Source organism: Dermacentor albipictus, chromosome 1 (genome assembly GCF_038994185.2).
Source record: "Dermacentor albipictus isolate Rhodes 1998 colony chromosome 1, USDA_Dalb.pri_finalv2, whole genome shotgun sequence".
In the NCBI taxonomy this organism is placed as follows: Eukaryota; Metazoa; Arthropoda; class Arachnida; order Ixodida; family Ixodidae; genus Dermacentor; species Dermacentor albipictus.
The window spans coordinates 510,873,298-510,896,392 of record NC_091821.1 but is presented as its reverse complement, the minus strand read 5'-3'; the positions used below and the strand labels follow the sequence as shown (position 1 = coordinate 510,896,392).

The window sequence follows — 23,095 nt, the reverse complement described above, 5'->3', positions numbered from 1 at the left end:
TGGCGTAATCAGTCGCGACGGCTACCCATTTGTTCCCAGAGGATGACGTGGGAAAGGGACCGAGCAGGTCTAATCCAACACGAAAGAATGGTTCCACAGGGACGGTGATCGGCTGGAGATGACCGGAAGGTAGCACCTGAGGTGTCTTCCGACACTGGCAGGGATCACAGGCAGCAACATAGCGTCAAACGGAGCGAGCGAGACCAGGCCAATAGAAGCGGCGGCGGACGCGGTCGTACGTGCGGGTTACCCCAAGATGTCCTGCAGTGGGTGCGTCATGCATCTCAAAGAGCACAGTCTGTCGTAGATGTTTTGGCACGACAAGAAGAAGATCAGGGCCATCAGGGAGGAAGCTCTTTCGGTACAGAATGCCGCCCTGGAGGACATATCGGCGAACGGACGCGTCGGTAGGTGTAGAGCGCAGACGCTCGATGAGTACTCGCAGCGATAGGTCTCGGTACTGCTCATCGGCGATGTTAGCGAAGGCAGACACAGAGAAAATGCCGTCGGCGGTACTACTGTCGGCGTCGTCAGGCTCGTCTACCGGGTAGCGAGACAGGCAGTCAGCGTCCTTGTGGAGTCAGCCAGATTTGTAGGTGACAGAGAACGAATATTCTTGGAGGCGTAAGGCCCAGCGACCAAGTCTTCCTGAAGGGTCTTTCAATGAGCATAACCAACAAAGCGCGTGATGGTCTGTGACAACGGAAAAGGATCGGCCATATAAGTATGGGCGGAATTTCGCAACCACCCAAACTAGGGCCAGACACTCACGCTCAGTGATGGAATAGTTGCGCTCCGCGGGTGAGAGGAGCCTGCTGGCGTAAGCGATAACACGGTCGTGGCCACGCTGGCGTTGTGCCAGTACTGCTCCAATTCCGTGACCGCTGGCATCAGTACGGACTTCGGTAGGCGCAGAAGGATCGAAATGGGCCAGAACGGGAGGCGTTGTGAGAATGTCGATTAGATGAGAGAATGCAGAGGCCTCGTTATCGCCCCACTGGAAAGGAGCGTCTTTTTTCAAAAGGTCGGTTAGTGGTCGTGCTATGGCGGCGAAATTCCTCACGAAACGGCGGAAGTACGAACAAAGGCCGATGAAGCTGCGCACATCTTTGACACACTTCGGAACAGGGAAGTGCGTAACAGCATGGATCTTGCCTGGGTCCGGTTGCACTCCGTTCGCGTCAACGAGATGTCCAAGGACGGTAATCTGGCGACGGCCGAATTGGCACTTCGATGCGTTGAGTTGCAGACCGGCTCGCCGAAAAACGTCCAGGACTGCTGAGAGGCGCTCGAGGTGCGTAGCGAACGTTGGGGAGAATACGATAACGTCGTCCAAGTAGCACAAGCACGTGGACCATTTGAAACCGTGAAGAAGGGAGTCCATCATGCGTTCAAAAGTGGCAGGAGCGTTACATAGGCCGAACGGCATCACCTTGAATTGACAAAGACCGTCGGGTGTTACAAAGGCAGTCTTCTCGCGGTCGAGATCGTCCACGGCAATCTGCCAATAGCCGGAGCGAAGGTCAATAGAGGAGAAATAGCGAGCACCGTGGAGGCAGTCAAGGGCGTCATCAATCCGAGGTAGGGGATACACGTCCTTTTTGGTAACCCTGTTAAGGTGCCGACAATCCACGCAAAAGCGCCATGAGCCATCCTTCTTTTTTACCAGCACAACCGGTGACGCCCAAGGACTACATGACGGTTCAATAATGTTTTTGGCAAGCATTTCGCGAACTTCTGCGTGAATAACTTGACGCTCAGCTGGCGACACTCGATACGGGCGGCGATGAATGGGAGGGGCATCGCCGGTATTAATGCGATGTTTGACAGCTGTAGTTTGGGCTAAAGGACGATCGTTAAAGTGAAAAATATCGTGGTAGGAAAACAGAACGCGGTAGAGTTCACGAGCGGGCTCGGAGGGCAAGTCGGGGGCAATCATTTTCCGTAAGTCAGCGATGGTACAATTTGTCGACTGCGATGGGAGAGGAGTATCGGATGAAGTGTCGTCTACTGCAATGGATGCTACTGAGTGATCCTCGAATGACCAAAGCTGGGCCAAAGACATCCCACGTGGCAGCACTTGTGTCGTCAAGGCAAAGTTGACCACTGGCAGGCAGACGCAATTCGCCGTAATAGATAAAACTGTATGGGGTACTGTGATCCCATGTGTAAGGAGGACGTCTGGCATAGGAGCTGCGATGTAGTGACCGTCGGGGACTGGTGGGGATGACACTAGGTCAACGTAGGTCAGTGCCGAAGGTGGCAAGCGAACGAAGTCGGCGGAACTGAGGCGACTGGGGTGTGGTTCAGCAGGATCCAGAACAGGCAGGTCAAGGCGGAGAGTACTGGCGGAACAATCGATGAGAGCAGAATGTGCGGAGAGGAAGTCTAAGCCGAGGATGATCTCGTGGGGACAGTGGGCGATGACTGTGAATAGCACGATTGTTGAGCGATCGGCGAAGGAGACGCGGGCGGTACACATACCAATGACGGGGGCTGTTCCGCCATCGGCGACACGGACAACAGGCGTCGTGGCGGGCGTGATAATTTTCCTGAGCCGGTTACGAAGGTCAGCGCTCATGACGGACAAATGCGCCCCAGTGTCTATGAGAGCAGACACAGAAACACCGTCGACTTGCACGTCAAGAAGGTTCAGATGAGTGGGCAAAGTCAGTAGAGGATTTGGCGGCGTAGGGGGCAATGCAGCGTCACCTCGAGGCGCTGCATCGTCTAGTTTTCCGGCTGGGAGCGGCGTCCGAAGGGAGTCGGCGAATAGGAGCGACGGGGCTGGGGAGAGCGAGATTGTCGTCGTTGGGGCGAAGGCGAACGAGAATAGGGGCGGTTCGTTGCAGGAGAATCAGTGGCGGCATTATCGGAGCGTGCGGCATAGGGACGAGAAGGGCCACCTGAGGGGCGAGAGTAGGCAGTATAAGTAGACCGGATCGGGGAACTCCAGCGACTACGACAGTGCCGAGATATGTGCCCGATGCGATGGCAGTGGAAACAAATAGGCCTGTCGTCAGCAGTGCGCCATTCAGATGGGTTGCGGAAACGTGGTGGGTAAGAAGATGCGGGACGGGGCGAAATCGAAGAAGCCGGGCGGGTATTAGGGCGATGGGCCGAGCAGATGGTGTGAAGACCCATGTTTTCAAACTCCTGGCGGACAACTGCCTGGATCAGTGAGACCGTGACTGCAGATGCGGCGGTGGGACTGGAGTCGAAGGCTGCCGGATAGGCGGCCTCGATCTCACGCCGGACGATCCTGGTAACATCGGCAGTGTTGTTGGGACGAGGAGCGTCGGCACAGGAAGATGTCGCTGGGGTGTTGGGCAGACGGGCAAACTGCTAACTGCTGGTCAATACGTCGGCTTTTGGCGAGTTCCAGGCGGCGGCACTCTTTTATAACAGCATCCACCGTGGCTACGTTGTTGCAAACGAGCAAGTTGAAGGCGTCATCGGCAATGCCTTTGAGGAAGTGGGAAACCTTGTCTGACTCAGTCATGTGGGTGTCAACTTTGCGGCACAGAGCCAAGACGTCCTGAATGTACGTGACGTAGGGCTCCGTTGACGTCTGCACACGACCGGAAAGTGCCTTCTGCGCGGCAAGTTGGTGACCGTAGGGGTTGCCGAACAAGTCTCGAAGCTTTTGCTTAAGCGAATCCCAACTGGTCAGCTCATCTTCGTGCGTCCGATACCAAACTCGAGGTGTGCCACCGAGGTAAAAGACGACGTTGGGGAGCATGATAGTTGGGTCCCACCGGTTATTGCGGCTGACGTGTTCGTAAAGGCTGATCCAGTCCTCGACGTCTTCCCCATCTTTTGCCGAGAATACGCCAGGATCACGGGGAGCGGAGAGGGTGATGTAGGTCGTCGAAGTGGCAGCAGGTGTCGGAGCCGGTGGAGTCGGGATGGCGTCGCCGGGAGCCATGAAGGTAGGCGCGACGTACCGTCCACTGCGAGCTCCGTGACGAGGTACAGGGAACGTCCACCTCCACCAAATATGTTACGTAGGAAGACGCAGACGACAAGCTATGTACAAATATATTTACAAGGAAAATATGCTGCGCTTGGCCAAGAGGCAACAGCCCGCGCTAGCTTCTAAATCGTCGTCGTCGTCTTCACACTGCTGGCCTTTCGTGATCGCACATATTGTGCCGTAGCAATATGACTAAAAAAATCGGCCCCGCGGTTAACCCCCTTTCTTGTCGTTTATAAGCGTAAGCAAAGCACACAGCTAACCTGCACCTTCTGCAAGCGGAAGACGTTGTTCAGTGAATATTTACTTACTTTTTCAGGCTTGCAGTATCCTTGTAAACTGTGACATAAGCAACTCGCAGTGGTTGCGACCGCAGCGTCTTGTTTCCTCAACATGCTTTTTCGCAACCTGCGGCCACAGCCTGACGTCTTGAAAGGGATTGGTTGCGAGTACTTCTCGCAACGTGCAGATATCATCGTCTTCAGTATAGTGCGAGCGCGCGTACGAAGTTCTCGGAGCAGTCATGCTTGGCGCCTGAGGGACAACGGCTGCGGCTCGTTCGGCTCTCCTGGCTATCTCGCGATATCTCGTCACCCGCGAGTGCCACCCAAGACGGCTTGGGGGCCCACGCTGGGTTAACGCGAACGCAAGAAGCCAGGACTGGCTTGGATTCTGCGCATGAGCAGTGGCGACCCGCAATTTTTTGGGTCCCCCAGCCGCTTGGGCCCCAAATTCTAAAGCTCTCTATTATGAATCGTGACGAACTGGGCTGCGGCGGCGGCTACGTCTGACGCGGCGTCGCGGGCCGTATCTGGAAAGGGATGTGCGATGCCGGCAGAGAGTGCCGGCTGTCGGCGCGCACTGCTCTCGCCGCTTACTTACGTTGCATGTCCGTGTCTCGAAAGCGGTGGACGAGCGGGCCGCGTGCCGAGAGCTGCGTGAGCGCCGTGTTCTTGCCGCTTCGCAAGCGTTGAAGCGACATGCAGCACGTCGCTCGCTGCCGCAAGCTCTGTCTTAACATTGCATGACTGACGGATGGGTGGACGGTTTACTCTTTGGGTAAGCATAGAAATGCTCGCGCATTTAATACCTCGTGACTTCCTCCACAGTTTTTTTACTACACTCTTAGAAGAATTCCGGGGAAAACGGGAGTAACTGCGCAGTTCGTCCCAAAAAGGGCGCTTTCGTCCCTCAAGGGAGTAACTGCATGGATGTGCGTGCCGTGTGCAAATTTTGGAGAGTAAGTGTTTAGTCTTTGGTCGGAAAGAGAGGAACGGGAGGACGAACGGCAACAGTTACTCCCCATGCGCTCCGCTGTTTTCGTCCGTGTCGTGCAGTGATGCGGCAAAAACTGTATTGTATATAAATCGTGAATAGTTCGAAGTTCGTGCACTGTCCATTGAACTACATGCAAAGCAGCACTTTGCCTCTTCGTGAGAAAATTGCGTTTAATTTAAAGTTGGAATGAGAAGAGCCATGCCCGTCGTGCGCACCCCATAAGTGAGCGATAGAAATTAAACGCGCAAGTCATTGATAGACTGCCAGATTTTGCTGGTCAATACTACCTAAGTTCCTTCCGTTCCAAGGAGATTACGAACTTAACTGAAGCGATGTGTAGCTCAAACGGGACACACTAAGCGACAGAGCAATTGTACGTCTAGCTCTGTCGTGTTAGGTGCCCCCTTTGAGCTCGCTACACGTTTACATCGTGTAGTGCCTCAGTTTAAAGCACCCTAAGAATGATGGTCACTGATGGTTGCAAGTACACTCAACGTTACACTCTCCCCGCACAACATACACAAAATGCCGAGTCGCTTTTACATTGCCGCACCTGCGTTCCGATGCTTAACCTGTCTCAATTTCCTAGTCCCGCAAGCAATCTGCCGTCGTGCAGTGGTTAGAGTAGCTAACATGGGAGCGCGAGGAAGTGAGTTCGAATCCTGCTTTCGGGCTGCTTTTTTTTCTTTTTTTTCAGCTCAGTAATCTTTTTTATTAGCGTATAAATGCCTAATTTCATTAATTCCACCTTTGCGGAGCATCGGAAATAATGACCGTTACTCCTTTGAGGAGCATCGGAAAAGAGCAACTGTTAGTCCTCGGAGGAGTAACGGCATGGGGAGTAACAGTTCATCTCCTCGCACTTACCCCCTAAAGGGAGGAATGGTTGTGGCAGATCAGTTGCTCCCCTAAAGGAGTAACCTCAATACCCCATTTCCTTCTTTTCTTCTTAGAGTGTAGTGCGCGGGCTGGGTAAGGCATCAGCTCTTTTCCTTCCTCCATGCTCGGCCCACTCCCTGGCAAGAAATTATCACTTGCTCATCACGTGGTGAGGGCCTATTTCTTATGACTCTTTGCTTCGTATTTTTAGGACTAGACTTGAGTATGATCACTTGATGTTCGCTCCTAATTTTTTCCTTCCTCCTTGTTTGATGCTAGTGTCAACGCAATTCACTGGAGATATGGAGGTCAGCAATGTCACTGCTGGAACTGCGCACCTGTAAAGATGGCACGCAGTGTCATGGGCAAAGCTACTGTTAATTTTGAGGACCGACCGGGATTTACGAAATTCTCAGCGCGTATTGCGATTTCCGACAACTCAAAAAGCAGAACAGTAATTCAGACCTTCTGCGGTGCTATCGGGAATAGTAGTTAATCAGTGGTACTACATAATGTGCCGTTTTGTCTGTGCAACAATTTTAGCAGCATCCATTTTTACTTAAGAGGCAAGCCTTCATACTGTAGAATGCTTACAAAAAAGGATGAGTTCTGCCTTGGACTGCCAAATACGCTCGCGTGCCCCGCTGAGAAAAAAGAGCGTGCGACCCGGGCGCATGCACGCATGCGCTAGCGAACACACACAAACAAAAAATACTTTTCATATATTTGAATATCCCTTTAGTGCTAAGAGATTTATTAGCAATCGGCGCAGGCGAATGGGCAGCAGTCATAAGCGTCCGGCCAAGGACATCTACCACAAGCTGAACCGGTAGCGATGGTGCTGTGGCGCAGGCAGGCGACTCTTCTTCGTTACATTAGCAGACCTCATATAGAAACGAAATACTTCCAGCACTCCCAAAATCGCGCGTCATACGAGGGACGTTCCGAACGTAAGTTTCGTCATTTATTTGAAAGAGAAGATCGTACACGAGGTGAAACAAACAATCGCCTTAAGAATCCACGCCCGGTTCTCGTTCAACGATGGAAGTAGCGTCAGCGGAGGACCAGTGACGCATGCGCAGAGCTTCGAAAGAGAGAAAGTAGCAGCAGACCGGTGTGCTTCAGGTTTTTCGAGTACACATCACAATGGCAGACAGACGTGTACTGACAACGCGGTCCCCAATGGTATTGCGGGCTGTTATCCGGTTTAAATGGGCACTTGTTCCCTGCATTGATAGCCACACTTTCGGAACGTCACTTGCGAAACCGTGCTGTAGTGGAGCAGGCTGTATGACGATTGCTTGCATCGCAGGGCATTGAGTTTTACCAGAGTGGTTTCTTTAAACTGATTTCACGCTACGACAAATGTATTGGCCGATGGCGACCATGTGGAAAAATAGTGCACAGTGTATAGTTCATGATGCCGTGGCGTATTTTGTTTTGGCAATAAAGATTTCGTGTGAAAATAAATGACGAAACTTACTTTCGGAACGTCCATCGTACCTTTTCTTACAAGACATTGTGATGCGCTGGAAATAAGGAACTTTCTTGTATGTTAAATTAAAGCCCTTGTGCATGCGTTTTCATAAATGTTTAGCGTTTGTAATCTCTATGCATCTGCTATATACTATTACCGTGTTGAGGTCTTTAATATGTGATGTTTTCGATTCACGAGACAACGTGAGTGACTGATAGACTGTAGGCCAGCCTAAGTCTGATTCTGGTGAGTCAATTCGAGTGAGCTCTTCTGAGTCGAATTTGGCGAGTCTTAGTCCGAGTGATCCGGTCTGAGAAGTTTGGTGAGTCTTGGTATGGAGAATGAGGCCTGGCTGTTGAGTATATTTGTGGTGAGCCTTAGTCCTCGTGAGCTTGGCTGAGTAGAATTTCGGTGAGTCTTAGTCCGAGTGAGCCCGGTTGAGTAGAATTTCGATGACTCTTAGACCGGATGAGCCCGCCTGAGTAGAATTTTGGCGAGTCTTGGTTGAAATGAGCCTGGCTCAGCAGTAGTTTTGTGGGTCTTAGTCCAAGTGAGCCCGGTCGAGTAGAATTTTGGGTGAGTATTAGACCAGACGAGCGCGGCTGAGTAGAATTTCGATGACTCTTAGACCGGATGAGCGCAGCTGAGTAGAATTTTGGTGAGTCTCGGTCGGAGTGAGCCCGGCTGAGCAGAATTTTGGTGAGTCTTAGTCAGCGTGAGCACGGTTGAGTAGCATTTTTGTGAGTCTTGGTTCGAGTGAGCACGGCTGAGGTAGACTTTTGGCAAGTCTTAGAGTGAGCATGGTTGAGTAGAATTTTGATGAGTTTAATTGCGGGTGAGGCCCGGGTGGTGAATTGTGGTGTGAGACCGAGTGAGCACTACGCAAAGAATTAAAGTGGGAATTTGGGTGAGTTGGTATACTCTCATAATGGTAACAGCGCGGACAAAAACGACGACGGAGTGAAAGGACACAGGCAGCGCTCTTCCTCCGTCCTTTCGCTTCATCGTCGTTTATGTTCGCGCTGTTGCCATTATGAATAAAAGCAAAAAATATAATCTGTGAGTGAGTGTGAGTGAGTTTTGTTTATTTTGACGAACCATGGCTAATAAGTGATCAACTGGATTTCCCTTTCTCTTTGCTCTGAACCGCAGCCGTGGCTTGGCTGTAGATCGCCCGCCTCAGCTGTGGCAAATTGTGGGTTCTATTCCCCCCACCGCCAGGCACCCACTGGATCAAAAGGGTGCAAATGTACCTCGGCCTGATGTTCAGCTTTCTTCAGAAGTGATACGCTTCGGAAAGAAGCCTGCGAACTAAATTCCCCGTGAAACCCTCCTGAGCACAAACAAGGATGCTCAGACCTCTCTCATAGCGGCAATTTCCCCTGTGACACCCCTAATGCACCTATTGAGGCGGAAACGCCTTCCGGTTGGGGCCAAACAACCCTTTCTAAGAGTTGAGATCTCACAATGGCCGAACAACAGGCTGGGAACACGCTTGTACCTATTTTGCAGGTAGGTTTACGGCGGCAGCACTTGCCTCCTACAGACGCGGCACATGCTCTTCAACAAGGCCATCTATGGCTGTACAAGAGGCGCCCAGAGACAACTATGAAATCTCTATTGGGCCCTCTTTCGAGATGTGAACCCCGAGAAGCCGAGCACCAGCTGAGGCATACGAGGCGGATGATGAACCACTGCGGTTGGGCGCTGCTTTCTAATGCAGCAGAAATGACTCGAGTACAGGTATTTTCAAGTTACGTGTGGGCGCAGGGAGGAAGGTGCAGTAACTGCATACGGTATAAAATGCCAACACTGCACGTAACTGTATTTCCACTATCACGATGAGAGAAACTGGTACGTAAAAATACATGAAACATACGTTGCTTAAACGTACCGAAAGTAGGAAGCATTTGCGCCAATTTACAGGTATTGTTCTAAAGTAGTTCCCAAGGAGGGGGGACGTACTCATAACTGCACGGAATAACAGTACAGGGCAACGTCCAATCCCCTTGTAGCCCTTTTAATGAAGCGAACTTCTGTAAGATTTTTGTGAGAAAACATTCCAAGAGATACACCCTCTATGCCTCTTATTAGACACAACAAAATCGCTTCATGGGCCTATTTTAAGGCTCTTCGTCCACAATGCTGCATCATCAAAAACAGGGACAACGGACCAGCGTTTATTTTTCAACAACAAAGTTAACGTGAGGCCATAACTACAGCGTACGTAGATCCGTCAGGCTAGCTGGCAGTCGGGGTAGGCCATGTCGCAGTCGCTCTGCCTCACGCCATGTAGAGCCGCTTCCACCAGGGATCGGTCCACGGTTCTGCCGACAAGGAAATACACATTACTATGCACGTCCATAACGAAAAAAAAGTGGCTTGAGACAGAATGAGAAATGCGCCTGGCAAGAAATGAAGCTTGTTGCAAAGCAATCGCCCAAATACGAGTCTCTATAGTTTCCGTAAAGTGAAGAACTTAGCGCAGAAACGCAACCAGAAATACGAGTAGTATGATCCATTATCAGTAACAACACAGAACCTGTTTTGCTTGTCGCAATGTAACCGGCTGGAAAAAAAAACCGGCAAAGAAACTTGGTAATGCTTCCGGACGTCGACACTGAAAGCATTATATAAAGTGGTCTCTTGTTAAACAAGATCTCAGGGAACTAGCTAAATAAGTTCCGTTTATCAGGACTTTTGAGAGATCGAGTTCAACAGTACAAAACACGCTTCTTGAAAGGGACAGATGCTTCATTGCCAACAGCAGATAAGTGTAGGAAATTCGATTATAAAGCTTCTCACATTTTACTTGCACGTAACCGCAGACCAAAGCTAGCAGCACAAAACATAGTTACAAAGAGGAAAGAAAGCCGTCTAGTCAACACAGAAAAAATCTAGTTAGTGAAGTTATCAAAGTTGTCGATCGCTCCAAGTCATTGGTAACTGCGATTGTTTTTCTGCAGCGTGAGTGCATTCTGGTGGTGTTTCTGTGTCGCCATCGGAAACGCAACCTAACAGCTGAGCGATATTGCCGACAAACCACCACATGCCACCACAGAGCCCCACTAACCACGGCAACAACAAAACCACCTTGGCGGTGTGTAAAAAAATATACTTTCGTTTAACGAACTTCGTTAAAGCGAAAGCATTATAGGCCATATTACTCGACAATCCGTCGGCGTTGGCGTGACGGAAGGATGTTACCAAAAATGGCCGACGGCGCAAAGAGCAAGAACACATAAAAAATGCTCGAATTGACGCCAAAGATTTCAGAGAGGTTCCCGCAAACAAACTAAATTATTGCCTTTGAAAATAAATTCTGGTACATTTCGGCCTAGGCAGGAATCGATCGTGGATCTCCGGACTGCGAGGCGAGCACGCTTCCCCGACAGCTCGGCTGCTCCACGATTACAGCTGACTAAATGTTTGCCTAGTGCGTGCACCACTGCATACGTCGCGTCACAGCCATCTGGCTGAGTAAAGGTGTGGCCCAGTTCGTGCGTCACTGGACACGTGACGGCATACCAATGGGGGGCATGTGATGCCACGTCACGAGTGTATAAAATGAGCGCGTTCATCACGTTCCTAGGTCTGCCAACAGTATAACTCTTTAGCATTTCCTCACGTAATCAGTCTTATGTTCCTCTGCCGAATTTTTACATTGCCTTAAAGCAAAAACAAATAAATATGAGGGAGTTGTTCCGTCTAAGTGAAAATTCCGTTTACGCGGTCTGCGTTTACCGACATTCTTCGGTATCGAATGATTCTACTGAAAGCAATGTAGGCAAACAGCAGCACAGTGCAAGCTGGTGATATATGTCGGCCGGAACACAAAGGGAGTCTCTCATCAGCCGAAGCCTGACTTCACAGGGTCGTCCCCGACTGTGACCTGTACGCGCGCAGCAGCTCTTGACCAATGCGAGCGACATGCACAAACACGTAAAGACAAGCACTAGCGCCTCAGTGCAACGAGCTCCACGGACATAGCATCGAGCTAGCGGTCTGCACATTCAGACGGAAGGGCATGCCGACATTTGACATATTTCTTTAACACGTGCTTTGAATGTAAAACTGAAATATGAAAATATCGAGGTGCTAGCGTCTTTCATATAAGAAAGGAAGGCGATAAATGTGTAAGCACTCCCTCTCTTGCCTTTTCGGGAAAAGAAATAACATTTTTGGAAGAAAGATTAAAATGATGATTTGCAGATGTTTTTGCGAATGATGTGCGCATGCCTATGCTGATGAAGGTATAAATTTCCGGTGATTTTCAAGTAAACTTCCAGTTGGCAGTCAGCGCTTGTCTGTGGTATTTGTGTCCTTGTGTCCTCGTCTTTTTCGCGCTGTTTCACCTCAGTTCTAAATGACTCTATGGCTTCTCTTGCTGCACTGTAGAATGGCTTGGGTGAGCTCTGGTGCAAAGGTCATTCTTCTGTCGGTGTTGGGGATTTTTGGGACACCATGTCGCAGTAGGATGTTCTCGACGAAATATTTCGCCACTTCTGCTGTGCTGCCTTTAGGCAGAGCTTTCGTTTCAGCGAAGCGGATGAGGTAGTCCGTTGCCACGACGATCCACTTATTTCCGGTTGTTGACGTCGGAAGGGGTTGTGAAAAGGTAGACAAAAGCCCGAGGTACTTCGCCGACCAAAGTAAAATGTAAAAGAAAAGAAGGGGTTCTAACAAATCCACTCCTATTTCCTGAACCAGTCGGCAAGGAAGCTCGATCGCCTGTAGTAATCCTGCAGACCTCGTCGGTGGTATTTCGCGTCGCTGGCAGTTCCGGCATGTCTTTACGTAATGCGCAACATCGGTTGTCAGGCGCGGCCAATAGTACTTCTCTTGTTTTGTTGTGGGCACGACGGGCCGGTAGTTTGTCCGGACTGGGGAGAAGCTATTTTTTTACGAGGACGTCATTGTGTAATAAAAACGAAGGCAGTCCACGCCAAAATACCCAAGGGACAACGTTGGTCTTCCCTTCTACGTACTCTACAAGGCTTTGTAACTCTGCGTCTGCTCGCTGCTGCTCGGCAAAGTCGTCTGCGGTTATTGTTCCTTGGGAAGGCGTCGCTGTCTAGTTCGTCTTGCGCTGAAAGGTCAGTAGAGGTGCGCGACAGGCAGTCGGCGTAAGAATGCTTCCTCCCAGACTTATACACCACGGTGACGTCGAATTTCTGGAGTCTAAGACTCCATCGAGCTACGCTAGCTTAATGATCACTTAAGTTTGCAAGCCAACACAAGGCGTGGTTGTCACAAGGCGTGGTTGATGCCGTATACGTAGAGCTTAAATTTGACCTTAGCCTGAATTATCGCAAGGCACTGTTTGTCCTTCATAGAATAATTCGCTTCCGCTTTTGACAATGACCGAGCAGCGTAAACTATTGCGCTTTCAACTCCGTCCTTTCTTTAATCTAGTGTGGCACCGAGGCCTGTGCTACTTGTGTGGGGATGGATTTCCGTTTCGGCGTCTTCGTCGAAGTGTGGAAGCACTGGCGGTGAGTGCACGTATCGTTTCAGCGCCGCCAATGCGTCATATTGTCGTGCTGCCCATTTAACTTCCACGTAGGCTTTTGTGAGATGAGTTAATAGTTCCGCAACGCTTGGAAAGTGTCTTACAAAGCGCCTGTAATAGGCACACCCGCCAAGGGATCTGCGCATTTCCTTGTAGTTGTCGATCGGCCGCGGGAACTTGGGAATGGCAACTGTCTTCTGTGGGTCGGGACGGACTCCAGACTTGCTGATGGCATGGCCTAGAAAGAGAAGTTATTCGTAAGCGAAACACCACTTTTCCTGCTTCAAGGTAAGCAGAGATGACTTGATAGCCTCGAGGATTGTCTGAAGCCTCCACAGGGTGACCATCGAAATCCGGGGCAAAGACTACACAACATCATCCAAGTAGACGAGACAAGTCTGTCACTTCAGTCCTACTGAAGACTGTATCCATCACAAGCTGGAACATTGCAGGCGAAGAACAAAGTCCTAATGGCATCACCATGAACTCGAAGAGGCCATCTGGTGTGATAAACGCGGTCTTCACTCGATCCCTTTCGTCAACATTAATGTACCAATAACCAGTCTTGAGATTCGTTGACGAAAAGTAGTTAGCATTGGAGAGTCAGTCTAATACGTCGTCTGTTCGTAGGACGGGATATGCGTCCTTCTTTGATATTTTGTTCAGGTGGCAATAATCGAGGCGGGAAACCACTGGAGTTGCCCACGGGCTTTTCCACGGCTGGATAATGTCATTGTGTAGCCTCTCGTCGACTTGTTGCCCTATATATAGCTTCTCGTTCTCGCGTCGAAACTACGTAAGGGCTCTGGTGGAGTGGTCAAGCGGATTCTTCGGTTATTACGCGATGCTTTGCAACTTGGGTTTGCCTAATCCCCTGCGACGTACAAAAACAATATTTGTATCGTTGGAGACGACTTTCAAGCTGTTCTTGTTTACTAATGAGGAAGTTGAATTTATTTTGCAGACTGGTTCGGGAAATATGGTCGTCGAGGTAGACGCGAGAGAGAATTCGAAAGCAAAAACGCATTGCTGGCGTCTAGAATTCCCTCGATGTATGCAATCGTCACGCCCTTATTGACATGCTTGAACTCCTGGCTGAAGCATAAGCATAAGGTTAGCTTTCCCTCCATGCAGTTGAGCGATTCCTGTCGCGACGCTAATTTCATGATCGAGCAGTAGACGTTGGTCGCACTCGTTGACACCTTCTACGTCTGCGGGTGTTTCGGTGCCGCCGAAAATGATAATGCTGGAGCGAGGCGGGATGCTCACTTGATCTTCAAGCACACTCAAGGTGTGGTGACTACGAGGGCGCTCTGACGGTATCGGTTTATCTTTGGAAAGCGTTAGTGAATCGCAACCTCAGGTCGATAATTGCGCCGTGTTGGATCACGAAGTCCATGGTAAGGATTACGCTTCTCGAGCACTGTTGGAGGACAACGAACATCGCAGAGTAGCTCCGGTGATGAACGGTAACTCTTACTGTGCAGATTCCAGTCGGTGTTGTCAGGTATTCTCCAAATTTCTGAATTTGACGGCCGTCCCATGCAGTCTTGACTATCTTCAACTTCGCGGCGAATAATCCACTCATAACGACATAGTCTGCTCCAGTGTCTACAAGAGCGGTGAATTCGTGGCCGTCGATACGCACATCGAGGTCGCTGGTTATTTGTCTTGCGTTGCAGTTAGGTCTTGGCGTTGCATCACGGCTTCGTCACATTGAACTGTGGTGGTACATCGTGTGTTCAGGTCTTCTTTCAACGGCGTATTGTTGGCTTCCCGGTTTCGTCGGGATGGCGGCATGCCGTTGCTGCGTCATCGAGACAGATCTTGAAGCGTGGTCGTTGGCGGCTAAGTATCTTCGTTATTTCGTCGTACAACAACCGCACCTCTATCGTTTGCTGATTTTAGTTTTCCGGAGAGATGCTTACGGACCGGCCTCGGGCTGGGTCATTGTATGGTCGGCGCTGTTGCGACTGGTAGCGTCCTGGCGTCGGCGCTTGCGAAGGTCATCGGGGTCTCCACTGCGTTGCGGCAGTCTAGTCAGTGCTATCAAGTGGCCACTCATCAACTGTGGACGTGGTGAGTTGACGGCCAACCCTTGTCGGCCTATCTCGCGGTAGACGTGGCCCGCTTCTCCGCAGTGATAGCAGAGCGGACAGTGGTCGGAGGCGCATCAAGCGTCAATATTCCCTGGGATGCTACGCGGGCTGTATAGTCGGCGTACTTGCAGCGGCGGACGATGGAACTGTGGCGTTACCACGCCCTGGCGTAGGCTCGGAGGAGGAACGCCACGACTGGCTACGGTGGCGCACGTCATCGCTTCCGGCAGAGGCTGCGGTGACTGAGGGACTCCGAGTGACGGATCTCCTCGCGTACGACGTCGCCAATTGAAGCCGCTTGAGGCTGTGATGAAGGAAAAAACTTCTGAAGCTCCTGCCGCACGTCTGCGTTGATAATCTGACGCAGGTGGTCGGTGCCCAATAATTGAATTTCGGCGTAGTTTGTCGGAATTTTGTGGCGGCTGAATTGGCGGTTTCGCCTTTCCAGACTTTTATGCTGGTTGCATCGCGAAGAAGCTCGCTAACTGTCTTCGGTGGGTTTCGTATCATTCTGGCGAAAAATTCTTGGTTGAAACCGCGCATGAGTAGGCGAACTTTCTTATTCTCGGACATTCCGGGGTCGGCGTGGCGGAATAGATGGCCAATTCATCCCTAAATATGGCAACGTTCTTGTTGGGTACCTGCACGTTCCAACATAACTTTGGCCCTAGCTTTCCGGACAAGGCTCGTGAAGGTCCTCACGAAGTTACTGCGGAACAGGTGCCACGTTGTAATGGTGGACTCCCGATGCTCGAACCATGTCCCCTCGGCATCTTCCAAGGATATGTGCACATGACGCAGCTTATCCTGACAGGCCTAGTTGTTGAAGGCTGCGATCCACGTCTCGAGCAAGGTTTCGGGATTTTCCGACGAAGCTTCACGAAAGGTAGGTGACTCATTTGGCTGTTGAAGCACGATGGGGGACGCTGAAGCTGCCATTGCTGCCGTTGACTTGGCGACGCTCTTCCTGGTCGTCTCAGGTGAAAGTCCGTGCTCCGAAGGCAGTCATTGCGGCGTGCGGCTACCTCGGTGGCCCTAGGCGACAACACCCGTTGGTGTTGTCTAATAAGATTAAAGTGCGGACGAAACGGAACGTCGAGAAACACCGACAAGTGCTTACTTACGACGGAGTTACCAGGCCCTGGCGCGGGCGCGGAGGAGGAACGTGACGACTGGTTACGTCGGCGTACGTCATCGCTTCCGACTAAGGGTGCGGTGATTGAGGTGAAGCGGGACATTTACATTATGCATGAAAAGATAAGAAAGAATGTTTTTGTCCTGACTTGTTCTTCACGCATATTGCGAGTGTGTGATATTGCAAGTTAACACCGGCACGTTACTTAACAGCGCTAACTGATTATGAAAAAAATATTTATGCAACTTTTATTCAACTTATTTCACAAGAAGCCAGCAAACACTGACACCAAGAACAACAAAGTGGAAATTACTCGTGGTTGTAGCATTGCTCCCACCTGCGGCAAGTTGTTCTTTCATCCACTTTCATTTCCAGCAATTTTTCGTTTCCTTATTTCATTTATTAAGCACATGTCTTTTCCGCAGGTGAAGGTTGTGGTATCGTTCCCCATCTGCGCAAGTTGCTTTTTCACCCGCTTTAATTTCCATCAATATATCGTTTCTTTATTTCATTTATTAAGCAAAAGTGATTTCCCAGTGTTTCTTGGCTTCTTATGATACGACTAATAAAAACTAGGCCCCTCGGTTAACCCCCTTCACGTTTTTTATTCATCTTGCTGCTTATTTGTGTGTGCAGACATCAGCCTAACATTATCGTCTTCTGTGTAGAACTACACTAAAATACACCGACTCCATGCATCAATCGTTGAATTATGATCTGTTGGTCAAGTGAATCGGCTATTATACATGAGTAATCGAAGTTTTCAGAGTAATCGCACATGCCCGCGTGCCTTCCAAAAAGTTTTACACGATTCGCATTGCGAATACAGTGAGGTCATGCATGCTTCGGTGAGAGCAATTAAAACCACCGATAACATTCCAGTAAGTTCCAATCATGCGTGAGCGTCTTGCGCTGAGCTTTCGCCCACTAGTGGGTGAAATGCATTCCCAGAGAAAAGGATTAATAACCACACGTGTCAGTATCGTAGGGATGTGTCGTATACGTCCTGCGGCCGTCCCTCACATGACCGTTCGGCCGCACTTTCGCGAGTCCTGCGGGCATCCCTTGCGTGTCCCTGAGAAACATTATGAGGGCATGCTGCTCTTTCCACTGTGTTTGTCACAATGTGATTTAGGTCGCAGCACACGCTGCGTGACATACACAGCGGGCAGAGGGCCTACTTACCAAGACATCGTGTGCACACGTCACGCGCACGTGGGCGAAAGTGCAGCATACTCCTCGTTCTGTGCATTCCGCCAAGTGCAAGGACCTTATTGAACTAACTGAAGTAAATCCGTCCGAAAACTGGGCAAGTATGATGTACGCACGAGTTGCAGACATAACAGCTTCGGATTCTAATTTGAACATGCGAGAAAACATAATTCTATTACCAGGAAATTCAGACAAGGCCTCAACTGGAGGATAAATATTCACGTTTATGTCAAAAAAAAGATCTATGTGGGATAACCTTGGGACATCCATGGCAGGATATACGAAAAAGTTCCACATGCGATACCTTAGGACACACGTAATAGGATATCCGAAACTGGATGTCCAGTGCATGTCTGTTTGTATTTGAAATGGTGCATGAACATTGAGACATGGGGGGGGAGGGGGGTCTTTAGAAGCCCTATGTTTTCACTGCGACACTGCCAAATACCTGAGTATTTATTTATTGGCCGAGCTCTTTATTGCGCGAAATTTTACCCAAGTACTCGAATCACAACTATACCGAGGCAGTCGCGGTTGTCAGTCACCGAAACTTGGTCACCGAAACGGTTGTCAAGTGGCCTTATTTAGACAACGGCCACTTTACATGGCCTCGGTAGATGTAGCAAAAGCGTTCGACTCCGTTTCATTCGACGCCATAGTTCATAGTATTCAACTAAAGGGCTTCTGCACCGAATTTACTGATTACATTAAAGACTTTTACGATACGGCAACAACTGTTCTCAGCTATGAGAATCACAGCCAACTGGTCCATCCCACCAGCGGTGTCCGCCAAGGCGACCCGCTCTCACCCTTACTCTTCAACATGGTGATCGACGAATGGCTGCAAACGCCCACTTGTGGAACAGCATTCCAAAGTGACGAGCTTTCATTGGATTGTATGGCATTCGCCGATGACCTCATCATCATGACTTCAACTCCCAAAGGCCTTCAACTACGTCTCGACATGTTACAACAATTCCTTTCCAGCAAAGGGTTGATGATCAATGCAAAGAAAAGTTTCACTCTGAGCCTGCAGCCATCCGCCCGGGACAAGAAAACGAAAATTCTCACCGATCAAGTTTTCCACATTGGCTCGGAACAAATAGCTGCTTCTTCAACCACCTCTACATGGAAATACCTTGGCGTGTCCTTTGGGGCCACTGGTCGAAGCGCCCTACCCGTCCATAAAGAAGTTCTCGAGATGCTGCAACGCGTTTCCAAAGCGGCTCTCAAGCCCCAGCAAAGATTAGTTATCTTAAGGCAATATTTACTTCCTCGACTCTACCACCGGTTGGTGCTAGGTCCTGTCACTGCTAAACTACTTCTAAAAATAGATTCATCTGTTCGGGCAGCCGCACGACGATGGCTAGCCCTACCACATGATGCCCCACTAGGCCTCTTGTACACAGGCATTTCTCACGGCGGACTTGGAATCCCATGTCTGCGAACATTAATTCCTGGTCTTAGACTCCGTCGCTACTCGTCACTAGCAGACTCCTCCTCAATAACATGTAGGGCTGCCTTCTCCATGAGACTCATAAGGACATCCATAAGACAAGCTACACAACTCTGCCAGTACAAGAACACAAACATAACAACATCTAAACACAACAAGAAATTTTGGTATTCCAGCTACTATAACAATGCCGATAGGCATGCTCTGAAGGGTGTGGCCGACGCTCCGGGATCGTGCGATTGGATCCGTGAGGGAACAACTTTCCTGAAGGGCAAAGAGTTTATTGACCTTTTGAAAATCCGGTCAAACTCATTAGCCAACTTAACCCGAACGAAAAGAGGCCGGGATGTTGACAAGCAATGCCGCGCCGGTTTTAATTCCTCCGAAAGCCTAGGCCACATCCTACAGGGAGGCCACAGAACACATCATACACGAATAACCAGACATGACAACATAGTATCATATGCAGGCAAACGACTGGGGGAGGTTGGGTGGAGTGTCAAGGTGGAGCCAAGGTTTAAAACAGGCCAGGGCGTAAAGATACCGGATTTGGTTCTCAGAAGGGAGGGCCAGTCTGTGGTTCTAGACGCCCAGGTCGTGGGAACCAGGATCCCCCTGTCGGATGCTCATGCTGCTAAATGTGCAAAATATAATGACCCTTCTCTACTGGAACAGGTGTCTGCAGTGGCGGGGCAGCCTCCCATAGTCTCCTCAATAACAATGAATTTTAGGGGGGTATGGGCCAAAGAAAGCTTTAAATCATTAATTGAACTAGGTCTTACCCGAAACGACATAAAGGTAATGACCATCCGGTGTCTGCAGGGGCGGCTTCGGTGTTTTCGTGCGCACCACCGTATGACGACTGTCTTATGACGGGTGAAGTTAGCGTTCTGGCGTCGTTTCCTCTCCTCTACTTAAGCTGTTAACAGCACGGGTAGTACTGCCCTTATCCAGTACTCAGCTCTTGTGATGGTACCTGTCGGCTAGATTGTGCCCCGTTGCCAGTCACTGGATCCCTTTCTCAGGGCTGGCCTTACGTCTTAGCCGACAAGCCGTCACAGGATTGAAAAAAAAAATAGACATTTGGTCACAGGAAAGGGTTCCTTTGGTAAAGCCACAGAATGAACGCATGGAAATGTGCCTGCTTACATAACATGACAACAAACAAGCATAACGAACATAATATGATACCGAGAAAAAGAAAGATAAAGAAAGGAAAGCAAGTAAGAAATAAGAATGCCAGTTCGACAATTTGTTAACGTGCGCAGAACGACTCAAGCGAACAGGGTGGCAGAATGTGAGAGTTGGCCGAACGGCGCCGCTCCACGAATGCTCGGCGCGTTTCACGACTGCTCTTGAGTAGTCGCCGCTTGGCGCAGGGGGACAGCAGACCGGGACTGGTGTATAATGCCTCTGAGGAAGAGGGTCCTCCTATCGAAACGTTGGTCAGCCTTTATGCGGCACATTATTACTGCGTGTAACTTTTATGCCACAGTGTATGCTACAAGCACAGTAACCCTAAATTACGTTGCTCTGTCGTGGACGTAATTGCGGGCGTCGCCAGCCCTCACAATGCATTTTCATGTCCAGGAATTCTGGACATTGCCCCTTCGCCATTCTGTGAAACTTCACAACCATGCATAATCATAATTGAATGGATATAATTTTCACTTATCAGCCTAGGATCGACAAGTTTCAACTGATAGTGCCGAAAGGGTACTTGCAATAACATATACATTTACGGCACTTAGTCGTAACATTGGTGCTGTGCTAAAGCTGTATCATGGTCAAGGTTCTGCAGTGAAGGGACACGACATGAGTAAATTGTTCTGAAATCATGCGGGAGAGGGAAGATTCACTTCAAAAGGCGCAAAATATAAATCACAAAGCGATTAACCAGAGGTGGCCTTGCAATGTTAATGGCACAGGGAACGTTATTGAGTCTGTTTGCACTGTCGATCGATTCTTTAAGAGTACTACGTGAGGGGCGACTGGCCGGCCGGTGAGACCCTTCTAAAAGGGGCGAAGCGGCGAGATCAGCAAGAGTAGCCCATGTCCACCGAGTTCATTCGAAGCGCGAGTATCGTCGGCTAGGCTCTTGCCACAGGCATGGCACCGCCCCTGTCCCGATTAACTCAGTGGTGGTGAAAACATTTATCAAATATGGAGCCTTAAATTACAAATTAAGTTTGGTGTGCCTCTTGGTCACGGACGGTGGCCTGTGGCGTTCGGCGACCTACTGCGCGCAGCTGATGAGCCAGCTCAGGGCCGCGCAGCTGGAAACTGCGACCTCCCGACTTTCTATGTCCGTGAGTCTGCATTCGCAGGATGGTTGAGACTCTGGGCAAATGTATAGGATGCGGTGGAAGTCGGCAATGGAAGCTCCGAAGAGGGTGCATTCTGGAGATAATTGCGTGGGGTGAATTAGGACTAGAAAAGCGGGTGAAAGAAAAGTCCGTGCATGGAGTCGCCTCCGAGTGACTTGCTCTGGCTAGCTGAGACGCTTGTAGGGTGGGGGTTGTCGCAGTCGTTCTTCGCGATAGCGGAAGTGATTTCATTATATTTAGGGAGTCGATCCTTCGAGATTAACTCAGTGAAAGCTTCTCTGCTTATCAGAGCCACTGAGTGCGCGCGAACTCAGACACGTCTGTTTACGACATATGCCGCTGTATTCCACATGCGCGGTAACATAATGAACAAAGAGCACAAAAAAGAGAAATAGTTATTCTCTTCACCCCGAATATAATCGTGGCCGACGCCAGGCCCGTGCCAAGGCACTTGGGCGGGAAGAGGACTACGCGCTTCGTAGACGCGGCAGAATACACAAGAGGACACCGGTTCACGGCGGTAGTCGTAAACTTTAACTTCCGGCTTTCGCACGCGTGTAGTGTTGCAACGGAACAGCCAGAAACAGTGGAAGAGGTAGCGATTGCGCTAGCGCTTACAGACCTCCTCTGCGAGGTAGTACTTAGCGACTCACAATCCGCAGTTCGCAACTACGTGCGGGGGCACATTTCCTCCGAGGCTCTCCAGATCCTAAGGAAAGCTGGTCAACTACACTTCGATAGTATCGCCATCATGTGCTTCCCAGCGCACGTCGCCACCCCGACCGACGATGACCCCCGTAACTTGAACGAAGTAGCACACCGCTCTCCACGAGAACTGACCCGCCACGCAGAATCGGAGACGCCCTCTTAGAGTTCGGGACTCCTGATTCAAAACACGCGAGAACGCTTGGTCAGATACAATGACATCACCAAGCACTACCAGCTAGGCAGGCGGTTATTGCGCCCCCCCCCTCCCCCTCACCCCAAACTGAAACATCGCCAGGCAGTCGTCTGGCGACAACTGCAGACACAAACCTTCCCCACTCCGGTGCGTTTGCGGCACATTTTCCTCGCGCAATACCCGAGTGCTCTTGGCAAATTATGTCAGGAGACTAGAGTGACGCTCTCACACATGTTGTGGGAGTTTCGTGTTGTATCAACTGCAATGGCAGTGGCTCCGGAGGCTCTTGCGTCGACGTGGGCTGCCGCTCTGTGCAGCTCGAAACTCAAGACGCAAGAGCGAGCCTTCCAGCAGGCCCGAGAGGCGGCTACGAGGCAAGGCTTCGAGGTCCCCTCATGGAAGACCTGAGCCCGGGTCGTTAAGTTTTGCTGGATTTAAAATAAAGTTGTTTCCATCCATTATTATCTTCTGCATGCGCACTAGAGCAGCACACACCAAAGAAAAAAAAAAGGACGCGAGCCAGGGATGCACGCTTCTGCCACTCCCAATAAGCCGGGGAGCTTGCACCAAATTAATCGTGCCAGAGGATGTGTCGTGTTGGTAGGAAGAGCCCAGCAGACGAAACGCGCTTCGAGTGAACTTGGCGCGCATGCGCTAGTCTTGCTGATCTCATCATTTCGCGCCGTTCTTCTATGGGGGGCGGCGCTGAAAAACGCCTTTGTTGATAATAATAAAGAGAAGTAGAGCTATCTTTTCTTTTTTCGCCAAGCGTATGTAAAATTGATTAGGCATATTATTTCCGTTTAATGACTCAAATTGTGTCTCGTTTTAATAAAACCGTTT

The 23,095-nt window shown here is 50.1% G+C and overlaps 1 protein-coding gene across 2 annotated transcripts in view; it reads right to left on the bottom strand.

The window, feature by feature from the left end:
- Positions 1-9,768: 9,768 nt before the first annotated feature.
- Positions 9,769-23,095, bottom strand: part of LOC135913369 (uncharacterized) — a 169,196-nt gene continuing 155,869 nt past the window's right edge. For both annotated transcript variants that reach the window (XM_065445966.1, XM_065445967.1), the window contains exon 4: positions 9,769-9,937. In XM_065445966.1, the coding sequence (XP_065302038.1) occupies positions 9,847-9,937 (91 nt within the window). In that variant the 3' untranslated portion in view covers positions 9,769-9,846. The remainder of the gene's footprint in view (positions 9,938-23,095) is intronic.